At 42.5% G+C, this 20,239-nt stretch overlaps 1 protein-coding gene across 1 annotated transcript in view; it reads left to right on the forward strand.

Annotated features, from left to right (window-relative positions):
* The first annotated feature begins 680 nt into the window (after positions 1-680).
* Positions 681-20,239, forward strand: part of adamts18 (ADAM metallopeptidase with thrombospondin type 1 motif, 18) — a 61,060-nt gene continuing 41,501 nt past the window's right edge. Inside the window, exons 1-4 of the mRNA XM_032517008.1 lie at positions 681-1,107; positions 1,379-1,451; positions 3,135-3,448; positions 19,589-19,889. Of these exons, the coding sequence (XP_032372899.1) occupies positions 1,006-1,107; positions 1,379-1,451; positions 3,135-3,448; positions 19,589-19,889 (790 nt within the window). The 5' untranslated portion in view covers positions 681-1,005. The remainder of the gene's footprint in view (positions 1,108-1,378; positions 1,452-3,134; positions 3,449-19,588; positions 19,890-20,239) is intronic.

Raw genomic sequence — 20,239 nt, forward strand, 5'->3', positions numbered from 1 at the left:
TGAAAGCTCAGATGGGCCGATCTGGAATCTTCTCCTTATGAGGTCATAAGGAGCCAGGTTAACTCCCCTTTCTCTGCTTTGCCCTCCCAGAGAATTTGTCCCCCCCCCCCATGAGAGAGAGAGACATCATGGCTTTCAAATGATCAAAGTGGCAGTTGGTCAAAGCCACACCCCCACCCTCCACCTCCACAAGAGGACTCAGGTCTCTTTCGGGTCCACTTCAGCTCGGATGGGGCCTCATGGCTAAAATAAAATACAATATTTTGGCAAAAGGAAAAAACACACCTGAAGTGTGTTGTGTTCAAAATGCGTAGGTGAACAAAACCAAAACGTGGACTCGAAGCGCACCGTACTCAAAGCACGTCCCAAGGAGGTCTGAGTACGGTTCGTTCCACAGTCCCTTGTTTGGAGTGGTCACTTATGCGCAAAAAAATGCTGACTAATAGGTCTGAGTTCTCCTGGAGGCGTGAAACAGACAGTCTGAAACTGCCCTACTGAACGTAACTTTCTGCTCATAAGCTTTCGATTTCGAGATTAACAAGCTGCACTTGAAGGCAGCAAAAGTCCTGCTGCTGCCAAAAGGAGAATCTCTTTTTCTTCTCTTTTATCTTGGCGTGGTAAATGATGCTGCGCGCTGATTGGCTGCTGGCCGCTGACTTGTGCTCCTTATTGCACAGACGGCTCTCACAGAGCCGGGCTGAGTGCTCGGTCAGCGCTCCTCCCGTGCTGGTGATCCCCAACACACCGCTGCCCACCGCTCCTCCTCACACACGCACACACACGCGCACGCACACACACGCACACACACACACACACGCGCACATGAGTTGCGTCTGTGCGCACCACCGGCTGCTGCAACCTGCCGACTTCACCTGAACCAGCAGAGCGGGAAACAGAACCACTAAACAATGCGCTCTTATTGCATTATGCGATACCGCAGGTTATTACTACTTTTGCGCTCTTTCAGGAGGTAACGGGGGAGGTGTACGCGCGCATGCCATCACCATGGATTGCCTTTTTCTTCTGATATGGACTTTACCCATCCCGCTGGTCGGATGCACCTCAGTCAGGCTCCTGTCCACCCTCTTATCCTGGAATATCATCAAGGCATGTGGCACTTTATTAAAAACCTCGAATGCAGCACATGCACCAGTCTAGTGTTGGACCAAAACAAACAAGCATTTATCTCTTTTTAGCAGGATTTATGTCAACAAACATGTATGACCATGTGGTGAAAAGTAACACAAGTGTTTGTCATCGCAAATTAAACTCATGTTTTAACAGAGAGGTACTACATTCATCATATCTTGGCTTCCTCTGTTCCTGTGCTTGCAACCTGTTGCTACCTGTCCTTTTTTTATTTTTATTCTTTTTGCAGACGCTGCACATTTACTGCTCCCACACCGTTGCGGCCGGCTATTCTTCCAGCGACAGCCACGGATTAAATCACGGTGAGTGCTTGTCTTTTGACATCTAGGGATGTTTCTTCCAGCTGGCACCGTTCCATGTGTGTAGAGAAAAAGTGAATAGACTGTGATATACTGCAGGGATGGGCATTGTTATTGGACCGGTGGTTTCCAAAGATGGTCTTGAATGAAGACATTATAAGAATATTACATTTTAATTGTAAATGTGGTGCTTATTTGGCCAAACTGTTAGGAAACCCCTGCTTAGGTCTTTACAACTGCTGACACGGCTGCACCGGCTGTGGAGGGACAACCAATGAGTGCAGGGATTCCCTCTGGGCTGCTTTGACCCACAGAAACCCAGGAAACACGTTCAGGATTTTCTGAGGGAAGAAGGGAGGTGCTGTGGTGTAGTCTAGGTGATACGCAGGTATACATATACTCACTTAAAAATGCCCAATGAGATGCAAAAACATACTTTCCATAATTTTTTTAATATATTTTAAATTGTCATCTGTGTTCTTTTTGTTTGCATAAGCTAAATAAATGTATTTCCAGAGTAAATTGGTGCATAAAGGTGTATCCAAATGCAGAAAGGGAAGTTGTTGACACTCAAAACTTCCCTGGGGGAGGACACCCAGACCCCACTTTGATGTGCAGTTTCTGGTCCATATATACAGTATAGGCTTATATATAGGATATACTGTATATACATTAGTGGGTATACAGTATACCCACTACAATACATTAGACTACACCACTGAGGGGGTGGACTTTTCTTTTTTCTATCTGGTTGTTAAGAAAGCATCCCGATTGTCCCAGCAGTCACACTATTTGAGGGTTTAGGTGAAGAAAGTCCGTCCCTTTGTCAAATTCACAAGGCATAAAAAAAACTTTATGGAGTTGTTCTAGTTTCTGCCATTACTTTGGAGTATTTTACTGATCTACTGTGTTGAAATGGTTCCTAGATGGACCATTGTTAGCATTGTATTTGACTTGAACACCATGACAACTGCATGAAATCAGAACATCCTATATTCACAACCTCTGGTTCTGAAGTATTGACCCATATCTGACATGCATGGAACTATGCATGTCAGAACTATTACTACTACTTGGCTTCTCTTCTCTGTCCATCTGTGATCCAAGGAGAGAACCTTTCACTCCAGCACAAGCTCATTTTTTTAGTGACATTTTTTGTTTCCGATTGACATTACTGTTTAGATGTTGCTGATGTATGTTGTGTTTCCATGTGCATTTTCATGGTATAAGTGGCTAAAGGTGACACCATGTTAAACTATTTTGATTGCATCTATGATATAGTTTGTTATCAGATTTCTTTCAGCTATCTAAAAATGTCAACAGTAATTGACATGCAGCCAACACAAAAAAATAACCAACATTAGCTTAGCGGCAATAAACTAATTAAGCAAATAAACTTGGACTTTGAACAGAGGCTCATACTTTTGCATTTTGTCATTGTCACTCTCTCTACTAAATGTATAAGTAATGGCTAAATACAAATGTTTACACTCCTCTTTGGCCAAATATACTCTGAAAAATGTTGGAACTAACTAACTGAACTGAAGGAGATGAAGCAGGATGTGAGAACGTGTATATGCCAAAGGACACAAATCAGACACAAAATAACTCCTGGAGCAGAAATGAGGTGTAGTATTTGATGTTGGCACTCTCACGTGACTTCCCTTCCACCCCTCTTCTCCTCAGACTACGTGTTTGTAACCCCGGTGGAGGTGGACTCTGAGGGAAGATACCTGACCCACGATGTGGCCAGGCCAAGCCATCGCAGCAGGAGGTCCCTGTCTTCTTCTCTGCACTACCGGCTCTCGGCCTTCGGGCAGGACATGCACCTGGACCTGCGTCCGTCCTCTGTGGTCGGCCCCGGGTTCACCGTGCAGACGCTCAACTCGGATGGCATCGCCACGGTGATGCCTGATGTAGGGTTTCACAACTGCCTGTATCAGGGAGTTATCCGTAACCTGTCGGCCTCCTCAGCAGCCATATCGACTTGCTCTGGACTGGTAAGCGTCTGCCAGTGAACCTCTTGGTTCTTCTTTGCTGTTTTACTTTAAATTGATGACATGACATTACGTGGTTTGTACGTGGTTTGAGAAAATCCCTTGGGTTAATGAAACATTCCCAAACCAGTTTGAATTATCTCAAATATGCTAATAGGAAGGTTTGTTATTGTCTGAAAAGAACGAGCAGTGTTTCTCAAATGGGGGTACGAGTACTTTGGAGAACTGCAGGTGGTGCTTGAGATTTCTTTAAACATGCATAGTTCCCTAAAAATATTTGAAGTATCATTTGTGTGTTTTCAAGTGGTTTTCAGTTACAAAGGTGCTTGGGTCAGAGAATGTTTCACAGGGGATACATTATTAAAAAGAAGTTTGAGAACCACTGGTTTAGAGGACACTTTGGAAATTAAAGTCTCATCCACTTCTATCTCAAGCTCCAAGCCCTTATGCCCTAAAAGACTGTCCTCTAATGATGTAATTGTTTTGATGCATCCTCTGCAAAATGCAAACCTTCGTAATATGCGTGAACTGCAACATGACATCATTGCCCATGAGTGTAAGCAGCAGTTTCTCGTGCTTTGTAAAGCATTTCCTTGAGCAATGGGAGGAGTGGAAAAAAGAGAATGAAAGGAGGAGAGTGGGAAAGGAGAGACATGTCACATAGCTGACGGTAGGCCATAATTCAGTTCATTATAGTGTCAGCGTATAGATCAGAGGACAGTCTGAGGAAGACTAGATCAACGGATTCTCTCACCATGTGCCATTTCAGCAGCAACTTCTCTTGTAATCAAGCTAATTTTGTTAGCTTGACAGGGCATCCATGAAAAAAAAACAGATCCACATTGGCTTTGGAAGTGACATGATAAGCAGTCTAACTGGCCTACAAGCCCAGCTGTTCACACCAACACTAATTGTATGATCTTCTATAAGTGGAGGACTGGTTATGCAACCTTGTGGAAAAGTGTCTTCATCACATTTTCCATGTCATGGCCTTTGTTTATGTATCCATGCTAGGTTTTGGTTACTGCTATTTCCAGTTTTCCTCAGTCAGCACACCCACTGGTGTACTGCGTAAGTGAATATGAGATTAGCTTAACATTTTGGGGAATAAAAAAGTGTTTAGAATGTTCCTTGTTGTTAAAAATGCCCCTCTTTCCATCATATTTTTGAAATATTTTCAATTGTCATCTGTGTTCTTTTTTTTCCGCATAGGCAAGGCAAGGCAAGGCAGCTTTATTTGTATAGCACATTTTAGCAACAGGGCAATTCAAAGTGCTTTACACAAAAACAGTTAAACAGATAAAACACAGGTATAAACAATTAAAAATCATAAGCATTAAAAACCGATAAAACACATGAATAGACAGTTAAAAACAAAATAGAAACATTAGGACACATAAAACACAAGAATAAAAATTACAGTGCAGCATAAGAAATTTAAAGAGATGAGCATTCATTTAAAGAAAGGCAGCATCAAAAAGAAAGGTCTTCAGCCTTGATTTAAAAGAACTGAGAGTAGCAGCGGATCTACAGGTTTCTGGGAGTTTATTCCAGATATGAGGAGCATAGAAACTGAAAGCTGCTTCACCCTGTTTAGTTCTGACTCTGGGGACAGAAAGTAGACCTGTCCCAGATGACCTGAGAGGTCTGGGTGGTTCATAGTATAGTAGCAGACCTGTCCCAGATGACCTGAGAGGTCTGGGGGGGGTCATAGTGTAGTAGCAGACCTGTCCCAGATGACCTGAGAGGTCTGGGTGGTTCATAGTGTAGTAGCAGATCAGAAATGTATTTTGGACCTAAACCGTTAAGGGATTTATAAACTAGCAAGAGTACTTTGAAATCAATTCTTTGAGACACAGGAAGCCAGTGTAAAGACTTCAGAACTGGAGTGATGTGATCCAGTCTCTTGGTCTTAGTGAGGACTCGAGCAGCAGCGTTCTGAATCAGCTGCAGCTGTCTGATTGATTTTTTAGGGAGACCTGTAAAGACCCCGTTACAGTAGTCAAGTCTACTGAAGATGAAAGCATGGACAGTTTTTCCAAATCCTGTTGACCCATAAGTCCTTTAACCCTTCATATTCTTAAGGTGATGGTAGGCTGACTTTGTAATTGTCTTAATGTGGCTGTTAAAGTTCAGGTCTGAGTCCATGACTACACCAAGATTTCTGGCTTTGTCTGTTGTTTTAAACATTGTTGTTTGAAGCTGAGCGCAGACTTTTAATCGTTTCTCTTTTGCTCTCAAAAACAACCACCTCAGTTTTTCCTTCATTTAATTTCAGAAAGTTCTGGCACATCCAGCCGTTAATTTGTTCGATGCACTTAGTCAGTTTTTGTACTGGACAATAGTCCCCTGGCGATAAGGTTATGTAAATTTGTGTGTCGTCCGCATAACTATGGTAACTTATTTTGTTGTTCTCCATAATCGGCTAGATAAATGTATTTCCACCGTGAATTGGTACATAAAGGTGTATCGAAATGCAAAATGTTGTTGACGCTCAAAACGTCCCTGGGGGAGGACACCCCCTTGTGAAAGGCAGTGCTATCTAAAGCTAACGAGAGTAGCGCTGAGGACACAAATGGGGCTAGCTTAGCTTAAGGGCTGGAAGCGGGGGGAAACAGCTAGCCTTTCAAAGTGAAAACGTGAGAAAAAAAACTCACAAACTAAAATATTATATCAGGTTGGTTTAACCTGTACATAAACAACAAATATGTGAACATTTTGTGTTTATATGGTGTTACATGGTGCAACTAGCTAACCACAGCCTACCAACCCTAGCTGGAAATGCTGTGTAGAAGTACTGAGCGGATGGTTCATCAATGAAGTGTTGGTTGTCAAGAACAGCACCGACATTTAACTCATTTTGAAATCAAAAATTGTCATTTTTACATTTCTTTTCAGCTGAAGGAGCCAGTTTAGCTAGCAGTTTTGTTTTGCCTCCAGTCTTTATGCTAACCAAGCTAAACTCCAGCTCATTACTTTAAATGCAGACATTGAATTGATACTGGTGTTCTCTATCTCAGACTTAAAACAGATAAGAATCATTCCCAAGCTCCCTTTCTGCAGATTTTATGAATTAGGATTTTTTTTGCATTAAGTGATGCTATGTTTGGGCTTCACTTATGGACTTTACTTGCTTTGTGTAAACTGTTGACATTCAAGGAACATATATTGTTCCAACACAGGGACAAGATCCTCTGCTTTCATTTGCGGTTAATGAGGTGACTGGACCCTCTTGCCCACCGGCACACACACATTCCTCAACACATCCCAGCCTGAACCAGATGGACACATTACACCTCCATAAAAGCCATACCTCCATTTGCCATCTAGGCTTCATACCTCCTCTTACCTCCTCCTTCTGCGCCTTCCCTGCTCTTTTGTCCTCTGTTTGCCCTGCCTCTACTCCTCTTGTTTGCAGCAATTAAAACCAGGGTGAAGTTTGAGCCGCCTGGCTGGCACTGCTAATCTACGTATTGTCCCTTTCATTAGGCTAGCTCCCACTCACAATAAAACACCACTGACCCGTCCTCTTAAAAGCGCTGCGAGAACACAATGTGATTGGGTCATGATTGGGCTTTGATCTATTTTTTACTCCTCACAAGCTTTTGGCTAGTTTATTTTTTCCGTCTCCCTCTCCCAAGTGCGACCACACGGCCATTGTTGGTAGGATGTTCACTCGGCCTGTTAAAAGACTCATGTTGTTATATCTCTGGCAGATGAGCATTAAACATGGTTAGAAGCTAGATAAAATGACAAGTGTGTATCTTAGTGCTTCAGTCTGTGTGTGCGTTGTTGGTCTGCTGGGAGGTTTAAAACAAAGAAAGCCCTTGACCCATGCTTTCCATCCAGGCCACTACCCAGAATATTTTGATTAAGTGCAAATGAGGAAAGAGCCATTCAAGCTTGCTCAATGCAGTGATGGACTCGATTAAGAGATTAAGGTGGGATTAAAAGCGATGGTGAAGATGAAGAAGTCAGGAGAAAACAGGGAAACCCAGAAGAGAGAAAAGCAAGGAAGGTAAAATAATGAACTAGAAGTGAAGCTGGGCTGGGAGTGCAGCCCTACAGAGAGAAAATGTTGTGCAAGTTCATGGTAACTTTATTGTCCCCTAGGGGCAATTGTTTGTACAGCCAGCAGCCAGAAATAAGGACAATGCACAACAATACAGCAAAACATGAAATCCCACAGTATCTAAAACACAATAGTGAAAAAAATACATTTGAATCATGTCTGCCAAATTGTTTAAAATGGAAATTGGGTAAAAGAGTTCCTGAGTCTATTGGACCTGCATCTGGGGATGGAGTACCTGAGGTCTGAGCGAAGGACAAGGGGCGGGATGTGGACTCATTGTCTGGTGGTGGACGCTCCTAGGGAGGAAGGATGGTCTCTTTATAGAGAGTTGGAGAGATGGACTGTTAATATCTAAGTGTTTTGGAGGATAAGTGGGGTGACAGCAAGAGGGGGGGAGAAAATGAGCTCCCTCGTTTTTGAACGCCATTGTCTCTTTTCAACAGAGCAGAGGAAAGAGGAGAAAAGGGAAAAGAAAGTGTCTGAAATAGGGGTTTTGGACTTGACCCCGCTTACTTATAGAAGCAGAGGTGTCAGCACCAGCTACTAGGCCAAGCCTTTTTTTATATTAATCTTGGCCCTGGCCAAGCAGATGGAAGTGGGATTCAGCTGTTTAAATGAAGACCAGGGCGTGATGGTATTAAGAGGGATTTTCTATTGTAAATCCCCATTAATTAAACATGGTGTTGTTGCTTTTTAATTACTCTCTTTGTGTCCTTACAAAGCACCATGCTCCTGCTTTTGAGTGGAATGAAGTCTTTTTTGCATGATAGATGAAAGGACGTTGTTTGAGATGTAATGCTCTCTGATTTGAAAGAGGAATGGAGGGAAGAAGAGAGGGGGTCCTCTCTCTCTTTCTTCTTAGAGGGTTTCTCATCTGAAGTCTTATTGGTGGTTGACCCCAATCCTCTCTGCTCGTGCATATGGGGGGGTGGGTCGCTGGAGGGGTGTCAACCTGGACTCTCACAGGTTCTTAGTATGTAGTGAGGGTGCAGAGCGGCTCGCAACTCATGTGAATGCAGAAATGAGATGTGATTTACTGCTCCCCTTTGTCCTTCCAACCCCTTCCCAGGATAGGATTCTTCTCTCTGGGGTGATGAGGGCAGATCCCAGACCTGCGCTGCTGGGGCTTTGCTGGTCCCCGTGAGAAAAGTGGTCACACTATATAACCTCTGAAAGTAATCACAATTTGGACACAGTTTGCAGTTTGGGAATGAATGAATGACAACGTACGGTAGACAGACAAAAAATCAAACCAGTAAAATAGTGAAAATACACCCTGGGATTTACAGTCATCTAAGGCTCCACAATTCTTAGAATAATTCTCTTTTTTACTGATTAATGTGTCAATATGTTTCTCGAGAATAAAGATATAAAGCTAACATCTTAGAATTGCATTTTTAAACTAACAGACGTTCAATAGTTTATAGTTTTAGCCCTGGATATACTACATTAGGACAAATTGCATAATTTTTATACTCTTAAAACATATGGGGAGTGGCTTTAAATATTTTGAGGGAAATCTGCTCAGCACCAACATTTCTCACTTATCTGAAATCCCTTTCCCTGCAGATTGGAATTTGAAATTCTGTTCTAGCTGTTGCCAAGTTCACACCACACGACTTTAGCCCTGTTTTTCCTCTCGCTGGCTCCCTGACAAAAGCCCCAAATCAGAGGCAAATCAGCTGTTTTCTCTCGGCTCTCGCAAATCGGGGCTCGAGTGCTATGTGTGAACTGTTTAAAGACCTGAGAGGCTGGCCATTGCCTCGCAGACGCAGTCCACATATCTAGGTGGACACAGTCTCTTTTGTGAACATGTGTGCTAACGACAATGTCATCACACAACAAAGAAATTGCGCATGTTATTACATAATTTCCAATGTCACTTCGTGAGCCCCTGTCGCCGGTCAGTCATGTCGTGTGAAAACCATAATGACCTCACGACTACCAATTACAAGGCAGCAAGTTTTGTTGCGTGAACAGAACATCAGTCTGACGGCTTTGAAAGTCGTGTAGTGTGAACGTGGCTCATGCAGCCACATCTTAGACTCATGGAGGATCTTAGGATTTGCATATAGCGTTGACTGCTGTGACTTTAAGTAATACACTCTAAAGTTGCCCTGCATGACTGCTTTAAATAACATCTTAGGTCATTACTCACATGGCATATCATCAATACTTAAACATTAAAGTGTTGGGTACACGTGGCGCCAGGCTGGCTGTTCACGTTGTCGCCAAGCCGACTATGACCTTTCCCAAGCCCCTGCAGACCAGGTCAGAGACACGTTAGCCTCCATGCAAACTGAGCTCATAGGTTCAGAGTGACCAAAAGGTGTAATTGAAGGGATCAGTTCAAGGGCAACACTAACCCTAACCCTACATTCTAGGACAAGGGGAAAAAGGCTCTGGGTTGTTAGCATTTCTGTTAGCCAATCACAATCGTTTGGTGGCGCTTAGCTCCATACGCAGCCACACAGTACAGTAACGTGAGTTATTTCAATTAGCTCAACACATGGTTAAACGTAATTTGCTCTTACCAATGTATTGCCTTGTGTACTTTGTCCACAGCTATCCCAAAACGTCCCAGTAAGATTAGTTCTTCTCATTCCCTGAAAGAACCACGCAGGTCTGCCTTTACAACATTGTTGATGCAGAGCATATTAGTAAAGTAACATTAGTAAAACTGTATGGCACTCTCCGCCAGGAGAGTGTGACTCGCTCTGAATATTTTTTTTTTGAGTTCCCTGGACACACACCAGTAGGAGCCATTAAACATGTATATATAAAACCCTTTGAAATAAAAGATTATGAATTATAATTCTGTTAATGATGGTGCTGCAGCCTCAGAATGGGATTAGTTGGCCTAGTACTTTTTTTGCCCACAGGGTTGCACCTAAATGTAATATTATACTTCTGATTAAGTATAATATTATCACACTATATTGGAATTTACGCATTGACTCAAGCAGCAATTTTCTCCCAGGCAAATTCTCTCTCTTTTGCAGCAGCCGCTGGGATGATTTTTTACTAAATAAATAAAAAATAAATTCGTTCAAACTCGCTGTATGTGCGTATTTACGGCGACCAATTTATTTGTGGTTGTTGCCATGGTGAATCATAGTATCATGGCTCCATTCATGCTGCCTTTTTATTGGGTTGTTGCACGCACTTAACTCTGAGTGAACATACTCGGAGTTGATTGACCCAACTCAAATCAGCTGTTCTGGAATTGAAAACTCACCTCAGGGTAAATCAACCCAGAGTTACGTAGACTCAGAGTTTGTTAAACCTCCTTCCTGAAACCCCAGAGAGGGACTTGTCAGGCTTTATCCTGGAAATGGACTTCCCGACTAGGATCGGTCTAATTCAGTGTGATTTGGCTCAGCAGGCGACATTGATTGATTGATCACTTGGTGATCTTGTGAAAGTGTCTCAGTTCCCTTTTCCTTTTCCTCTGTTACATTTCTATAGTAACATGTCTTAAATCTTTGTGCGCTTCTAATAATCCCACTCTTAGTACACATTAGAAACAAATCACACTTTTACGTGGTGACATGCTTTACAAGGGTTTGGTTTTGCTGAAGCGCGGGAGACATCTTGGATGTGTGTTAGTAGTTGGCCTAATGACCCAGCAACCCCCTGCAGTTTACACCATAAATGTGTTTGCACCCCCATGTGTAAGAAAAGAGAAAGTGTCAATTCACTAGTTTGTCCCCTTCATCTTTCCAGGCCGCTCAGATCCAACCTGTCTGAGGGCCGTCGTTGACCCGGTGCCGTGTCTTGTGGCAACCACTGGTGACTGTTAGTCAGAGGGGAGCTCAACCTATGAACTCTGTCTGTCTCTACCAGACATGGGGCTCCCTGTGGTGTGTAGAATGCTCTTTGCTCTTTTCCCAGGCCTCATTATTGATGCTGCTGGTACTGTGGCCTAGGCAGGCCTTGTGGTTGTGGAACACATCACCATGTGAACTTATGAAAGGTCAAGCTCCATTACTTATTGGGAAAATGTGACATCCTCTCCTGTAAAACTGGCATCATAGCCACTTAAGGTCTTTGGTCGTGTTGTAACATTGAATATTTATTACAGGAACAATTGATGATTTAAGTCATTTCCACTCAAAACTGCTGTATGGGAATTTGAAATGACATTCAAATATCTGAAAAAGTGTCTGTACATTACAGCTGGAAAATAAAACAACTTGGCCAAGAGCTATATATTTGAACACTTGTTCTGTTTGAATATTTAACATGTGTAGATGTTATCCTATTAGACTCCTTGTGGAACTGAGACAATATGTGATTACTCATCCGCAGGGCTGGGAACCGAGGTAGCATATGGTGTGTGTGTGTGTTTGTCAGTGTGCTCCAAATCCTTTAGGCTTTCGAAGTATTAAAATGACACTTGAATGACCGATTTCTAGCTGGCACCTGGGCCATTTGTACCTGTCTGTTTTCTGTAAAGGCCAACAAATTGGAACGTCTCCCTGATACAATATGCTTCTCTAGCTTGGCCATAATTCAACGACTGGGCTGGGCCACAGAGGAGCTCAGAGCTTGGCGCTACAAGAGGAGAGTGGCCCGGAGTCGTTCCCTGGTGGTCTGGATGCTGACAGTGATGTAGTGCCTGCTGTTAGATGCCAGCCAGAGGGGGGGGGGGGGGGGGGGGGGGGTCAGGCTCTCAGCATGGGTGTGGGATGTTGTGTGTGTAAAAGCTAGAGAAAACAGAAAGTCTGCATGTGTGTGTGTACATGTGTGTGTGCTTGTACGTCCTTTCTAGTTTGTGCAAGGTCTTTCTCACACAAGACTAATGGCTGGTGTTGAGGTCTTCAAGTGGATGCTGCGACTTCTACAAACTGAGCCCATACATCAAATCTGACCTGCACTACATTCACTGGTGCTGTGGTCCAACTGATCAGACTTACAATAAGGTACTGCCAGGTTGATAAGGAGTATCAATGTGTTTCATGTCTTATCATTTTGTCTTTGTTGGCTGGGATGCACATTCAGATGTTTAGTATATGTTTTAAATAAAATACAGTGCTTTTAAATGTTAAAGATCTAGTCCTCAACTTGTGCATAGCTAACCTCCCCAGATGAATCAATCCGAGAACCGTCATTGGAAACTGTTTGGGAAAGGGCAGACCCTTTCAAAAAATACCTGGCTTGTGATTGGATAAACCATCTCTCTATCACGTCCGGCATTGTTGTTTTGGATGAACAGTCTCATCCTTCACACATGCCTGAGCCACACCCGTAGCTGACAGTAGTTCCTCGCCAGACCCTGATTGGTTCGTTCTGCTGCTGTTCGGACACAAACACATTACTTGAAACCTGACAAGATGGATTTTTGTTGGATATGTCATCATGCAAGAATTTGATTTCCCAAAATCCAGCTGCTGTGCAAGGTAAGCACATTGCAACCTTCCAGCCCCAACAATCACATTATAGTACAATCCATGTGGTCTGCATTTCAGTTCTCGGTAGGCAATACAATCTGGGCTAAATAGTGAGAGTGGTCCAATTCTGTCCTGGGCTTTTAAATTAAGTGTTTTGACTCTGAGGATCTTTCACTAGTGGCCATGTAGAACTAGAGGAGCAGTTTCCATTGCCAATGGAGGTTTTGGTACAGGAGGTTGTCAACCATTGACAACACAACATGGGCTACCTTCTCTTCTGGAATCTCTTAATTATTGTTGTTGCTCATGTGAACAGTGATGGTTGTAAAGATACCAAAGGCCTGGGTAAAATGACTTTTGGGGCTTCTGTGGGTCAGAGGGCAAATGAAAGGTTGTTCCACCGTAAAAGTGGATATATGGTCTTCCAGGACAAGGCTGGATGAAAAAGTAGTGTCCACCTCTGTAGGTGGAGGGAGACGTCAGGCATCATAAAGCTTTGGTAGTTGTTGGTACACATGGCCAATACAAAGGCTACAGAACAGTTCTTGATTTGTGATAAAGCACAAGTGAGAGTTTTAGTTGAAAGCATGAAGTAAATGTGAAGGAAGAGATTGTCTATCAGTGTGTTGCATCTGTTGTTTGGAACAGATTTTCTCCATAAATGCTAGTATTGTTCAGCCTGGGTCTGATAAGTGTGACCATTCTGAAAAAGGTTCATGCTAATTTTGCACTTTGCCTCCTCGGTTGTAGAGTTTAGAGAAAGGTGGGGCAAGTAGCACTAGCACCCGGAAGCTTTTCAAATTAAGCTTGGTCAAAGTTGGTTCCTGCTGACATATAAGCTATGTATCCATTGTCTAGGACTTCTCTTTAAGGAGCCCAATAAATATTTAATAAAAAAAACAGTTTGTATTTTTCAATGACTAATACAGAATAATAACAGTCACCTGCTGGTATGGAGAGTTATTTCCTTTCACCCAGGTGCAGAACATGCATACTAGTTTGCTGTTGGCTGTAGTCTTGTGTGTGTTGAAGTGCAACTTTTGGGCCCAACACAAGTGATGTGTCGGCCGTCATCGCTGCTTGTTCTCTGCTGTCTGTTTGATGTGTCTGGGCCTTTACAACGTGATAGGCAGATATTTCTAGACAGCAGACTTCCCATCGCGATACCCTCCACCTTTTCAGCTCCAGGTGCTATTGCTAGAAAATGAAAAGGTTTTGATCGCACAAATTACAGCATTGCTTTTAGTTCATTCTTAAATTACACTTTCACATCATTTGCATCACTGTACCCCGGGATTTCCAAGTCCGTAAATGTGTTACAGCTGCTCTGTAACCCAAGTTAAAGTGCAATTAATGGCACTTTGAAGAAGGACATTTCTATCTGTATGTGCTGGTGTGGGAGTAGTCCTCCTGTTCCCTGTGGTGTCTACAGGGGATAGCGAGTGGAACCCTGCCCGGAGGCTCCAAATGACAAAAGACTCAACCAGCACCATCAGTTTCTGTCTTTGTGTGTGCCCACCTCTGCTGTATTCCATAGACATGCTAAGAGGGTGTCAGTAGGTTGTTCAAAGAAGATTAGTGAGCCCAAACAAGGACTAGAAGACCCCAGGCTATTGGCACATTGTGATCCTAATCAGTGGTACATGACAAGGGTTATCCCAACATACTATCTCTAATGGAGTTGTTGCAAACAGCCTGGCTGCGGTTCCCCAATCTTGTTTTATTTCTAAAAAACGCTACAGTCATTGGAAGTTAAAGGAGGAGATATTTAACCAATGCAATGACAGGGCATAACCTGTCAAGATCCAAAATTACCATCTCTTCTCTTCACAGTTCTTACACCATTTTGAAGACACATAATTCACTTGAGCAAACTGTAATTACTCAGATTGTGATTCTGTTGAATAAGTTTGATGCCTGAGGGGCCTGCTTCTGTATGATTTCTTCCCCCTCACCACACACTGTTCACATGATTCTGTGCTGAGCTGGAGTGCAGATGTGCTTTAGAGCAGGGTAATCACCACTCTGGGGCTTCTCGCCGCTCGGCACCAGTCTTTAACAGCATGTAAGCACTTACTCATTTGCCTTATAATATCATGGTAGGGAACCTTAAAAGAGACGACAGTTTATACAGAGACAGGCTAAAGATGCTGTCTCCCCTGACATATACCAAAATGTTGCCAAAGAAAGAGAGGGAGAGAGAGAACGTTTTGTTGGAGTGGCTTGGATTGGCTTTACCCAACGAAAGGGAAAAAGTCCTGAGGTTTTTTTCATGTAGAAATAGTACCACTGCTGATGGGAGGTGAATCTGTGTGTGAGGTCAGAGAAGGAGAGAAAGAGAAATGTGTGAGTGTGCATGTGAACGTGGGAGGAAAGTAAAGTGGTGTTTAGCAGGGAGTGTTCATCCCTTTAATCTTGGCAGATCTTACAAGTGTTAATGTGTGAAGATAACTAGAGGTCTGCTGTATGAGCGTTGCAGCGGGCCTTTCTCCGCTGCCTTTCTCTGGCGGAGAGCGCCTGTGAACTTTGGGAAACTCTATACAGCTCATCCATCTTATTCATCTCACATCATTAAATGTATAGGCCAGCACCTGAGCATTACACTTGACAAGGGGGGGGGGGGGGGGGTAATGTAGCAGAACTGTTTTGCAAGCTGCTTAATATTCTAAAACATGCATGTACATGTTTTTTTACTTTTACTCCCTGTCTGGACCGAAAACCGCAACGTCCACGCATCACTGCAACAGCTGTCTATACCAGTTTAATCTGGTCTGAGATTTTCAAAGCTTCAAGCAAAAAAAAATTATTTTTTAAACTCTTTACACATTAAATAAACATCAGGAAGTGTTTATCTTATGTAGACTCCCAATTATTAAATTTATGTCATTTGGACTATTGTTTGGTTATATGATCATCTGCATCTAAAACAAAAATTACAAAAATTGCACAAACACATTCAGTGCAAGCTCCGTTTTTACTAGCTGGTTTTTGGACCCCCCTAATAAATAAACTGCACGCTTTAGATTGGCCTTTTATTGTGGCCAGCCTGAGGCCCACGTGTGCAATAACCATGCTGTCCAATCAGCATCTTGATACGCCACACCTGTGAGGTGGATGGATTATCTCGGCAAAGGAGAAGTGCTCACTAACACAGATTTTTGAACAATATTTGAGAGAAATAAGACTTTTGGGTACCTAAAACAAGTGTTGCATTAATACTTTTGTTCAGTAGCCTATCTGTAGTAAATTTAGTTATGAACCCTTGTGACGCCAGGCTCCCTGTAGCTGGTGCACACCACTGCATAGATCAAAATGAGAGCGTATCTAATGCGCAAGACGTGCGAGTAAAAGACGCGTCTGACCGGCTTTTGTTCTAGATGGGGGGGGGGGGGGGCATTAGCATCACAGATATTTGCAGAGAGAGAGAGGACACAGACAGACAAACAGACACGTTGTAAGTTAATGAAGGAACTTCAGCCAGTTGGGTCTTTCATAGTGTAATTGATGGAATGTAGTGGTTGCCAGGCAGGTTAGGTGTTAGTCATTACTTCTACCATGGAATGATGGCAAATCAGATGATAAGTCCTGCAAAAAGACAATTACATTAGACATTACAATACAAAATAATCGCCTATTAATGTTTAGGAATTGTATTATCATGTCATCTTAATGAGTCAGTGTAATGTTGTAAAGGGGGAGAAGAAATTAGGAAATGATCTCCCACTGTGCGGGATGATTACACTCATATTGTTCGACAGGAGGAAAATGTCAAAAATGAATCAAATAAAAGCCTTTCATCATTAAAAGAGGAATATTTGATGAGGTGTGTTTTTTCAGGTCAAGTTTGTTGTGAATGACAGAGAGACAGATGAAAAGATGGGCTAATGAGAGGCGACAACAGGGTGTGTTGATGGGAGACACCTCCTTTGACCTCCTTCAGTTCCTGTCTATTTTGGGAATGTGCAGACATTCTTTTACAGAGGAGCTTCTTTCTTTTAATTCAAGAGTTGGATATGATATATTTTATTCATGACCCAGGGGGACATCTTTTTTCCAGCCTTGTGCTTGCAGGTTCAGCCATTCAATGCGTTGCCGCTGGAGCAGGTAGCTGTGAAGTATCTAGCTCAGAGTTGTTTTGACAGGTATTGATGGGCTGGGGTTCAAACCATTGACACTGCAGAACAAAAACTCCCAACCACTGGACCATGTGGACCTTACATGTAGTCAAAATAATAAAAGATGACAGTTAACTTCCTGCAAAACTTCCCATCGCACCATAGCATACTGATGGATGGAGAAGATGATTTATGAACTGCTGAAAGATGTGCTGGCAGCTGGACGGTCAGAGGGATGGATGGATGGATGGAAAGGATGGAAGGCTAGAGGGATGGATTGATGGAAAGATAGACGGATGTATGGTCAGAGGGATGGATGGGGCTGATGATGGCAGCCTGCCATGTATCCAGGCACTGTTTTGACAACACGAGCCTCGCCATGGCTTCCCTTTTGTCTTGCCTCTGTTTATTTTGCCACCTGCTACTCTGGGGGGGAATGGGGTCAGACAGACACACAAACACACACACACACACACACACAAAGGTCAGGGGTTATTGGGTCAGTGGGTGTATGTTTTTTGGTATATTTAGTAAGCATATGCTCTTATGGATGTGTGTGTTTCTGATTGATTGCACAGCTATTTAGTGTGCTTTTGAATGGTCATGGAGGGAATTAGGTAGAATTCCATGGTCAGACGGAATGTTTAAGGTTCAGTAGCTCGGTCTCTCAGTCCAGAGGGCAGCTAAGGACACTCAGACTAAACTGAGACCCAAACCACTGAGCTAGTATGCCAATATGAAAATATGGTACACGCCGGACATGTTACTGTAATTTGCTTTATACTTCTGCTGTGGACAAAATATATAAGTGTCGGACTTATCAGCCGTCCTTTTACTTTTCCTTTACTCACTTAGTCATCAACTATTGTCCACCCTCCAATATTATTGCAATATCAAGATATTTGTTTAAAAATATTGTGATATTTAATGTAAACAAAGGCAGAATCCATTCAAATGTTCCCCTTTTCTACAAGAGTAGAGTCATAATGGTTGTTGGTGTCACCAGTATGAATGTAGCCATGGGTGTCCACTCAGGTAAACATTAGTTGACTATTTTAATGTAGAAATGTGTGATAAGTATCGGGGAATAGATGAAGTAGTGAATGTTTTATTTTTACTTTTGATTAAATGATTACATAAACATTTCCATGTGCAAAATATAAAAAAAGAACACGATGTTGCACACGCCCATTTAGTTGCTGGTGCAGGACAAAAATTTAATATTCAAAGAAGGGTAAAGGCCGCAACAGCTAATAGTATAATTGGGCAAATATCTATAAAATCAGCCCTCAATTTGACCTTCCTCAGGTGTGAAAATATGTATCATCAAAATGCATATAAACCAATCCAATTCCAAAAATTACATTGGTCAACTTTTTAAGGGGCGGCCGTGGCTCAGTGGTAAAGCGGTTGCCTGCCAATCGGAAGGTTGGTGGTTCAATCCCTGACCCTGCAGTCCCATGTCAAAGTGTCCTTGGGCAAGACACAAGACCCCGAGTTTCCCCCGGTGCTGCGCATCGGCGTGTGAATGTGTGTGAGTGTTTATCTGATGAGCAGGTGGCACCTTGTACGGCAGCCTCGGCCACAGTGTGTGGTCCTGTATGATGTTAAAGCGCTTTGAGTAGTCATTAAGACTAGAAAAGCGCTATATAAATACAGCACATTTAAAATTGATGTAATTAAAAAAAAACACAATAAACTTTATTTTGGGAAAGAAAGCCAGGAACACAGTGTTGTACTTGATCTGAACATGTAGGCAAGAAGTACTGCAATGTAGTCTGCTTTGAGTGAATTGATGTTACCCTAGTCTAGGTGCACAACTCTTTAAATGAATTAAAAACAAGGCACAGCTCCCCATGAAAGGAAGGGATTTCACACTATTCTGTCTTCCAGCTAAAGAAGATGTGCACATCTGCCTAATGTCAGGATAGGTGGTAACTGTAGATGGGGCTGATCGAGTTGGGTTTGGAAGTGAAGTGTGTGTAGTAATGAGTGTTGGCTTCATTAATCTGCTGCTTCAGCTGCACTGTAGCTTCACTGGGGGGGCTGGGGGGGGTCTGGAAGTAGAAGTGGCTTTTGTTCAGTATGTGAGGTGCATGATATGTATGTAGGATGTTATATCATTATGGCAACTGTCTGTTTTTTTTTTAAAGCAGCGACTCATGAAAACTGTTCAATAATTCAAATTTTTATCGCAATTTCTATTTTGGCTCCTAAGAAAATGAAAAGAAAATGTTTTGTTGTTTTTATTTGTACATTACTTTTGCAAATAAACTCTTTTTCTATCTTGTTCTTAATGAAAAAGAAAAAAAGCTTCACCTTTCAATGTGTTTTTACTGTTGATTTGTTTAAGGGTTTCATTGTTTTTTGTCTTCAGTAAACGCAACATCTTTCCAAAAGTCAATGAGTAATCATGTTAAATAATAACGATTTTAATATTGACCAAAGTAACTGTGCTTATTATTTTTTCCCCATAATCAAGCAGCCCTTAAACACCTCATTCAATATAGAAGGACTTTTGTGTTATGTTTGTGAGCTTTCACTCATTGTTTGTATCTTCCAGTCAGGTTTGATCCGAGTGTCTCAGGAGGAGTATTTAATTGCCCCGCTACCCCAACACCTGGCTACACGACACAGCTACAGCCCCCCCGATGGCCACCACCCGCATGTCGTCTACAAACGCTCAGCGGAACACATTGTCCACAGTAGATCTAGCTCCGGTTCTTCCACAACTGACAACCCGCACCTTTATCACCATATCATCATCATCATCATCATCATCAGCAACAGCAGCATCATCACCACGACAACCAGCATGGAGAGCTGCAGGGGCAACACTTCTGCGGACCCCGCAAGCAATGTATGTAAGGGAACCTTTTATTCCTTGTACTTTACCATCTGATGTGTGTAAGTGTGTATGTATGTTGAGGAAGTGGAGTAACCGTATGTTGACTTGTCAGTTAATTCCATGCACCCTTTTTACAAAATGTACCAATAAAACATTAGTTGAATTTTCAGTCGCAGAAAAAAAACTGATGAACATTAAGGTGTGTGTATATATATATATATTCCACATGTGGTATATAACACATACTGTATATACACCACAGTGTTCTGTAACACATACTATTGTCCCAGCATTATTGCAATATAATCACCTTTCATGGGACAAAAGTCTAAATTAAGGGACCATCCACATGGAAATGCTTTTTGG

The sequence above is a fragment of the Etheostoma spectabile genome, chromosome 1, assembly GCF_008692095.1.
Source record: "Etheostoma spectabile isolate EspeVRDwgs_2016 chromosome 1, UIUC_Espe_1.0, whole genome shotgun sequence".
In the NCBI taxonomy this organism is placed as follows: Eukaryota; Metazoa; Chordata; class Actinopteri; order Perciformes; family Percidae; genus Etheostoma; species Etheostoma spectabile.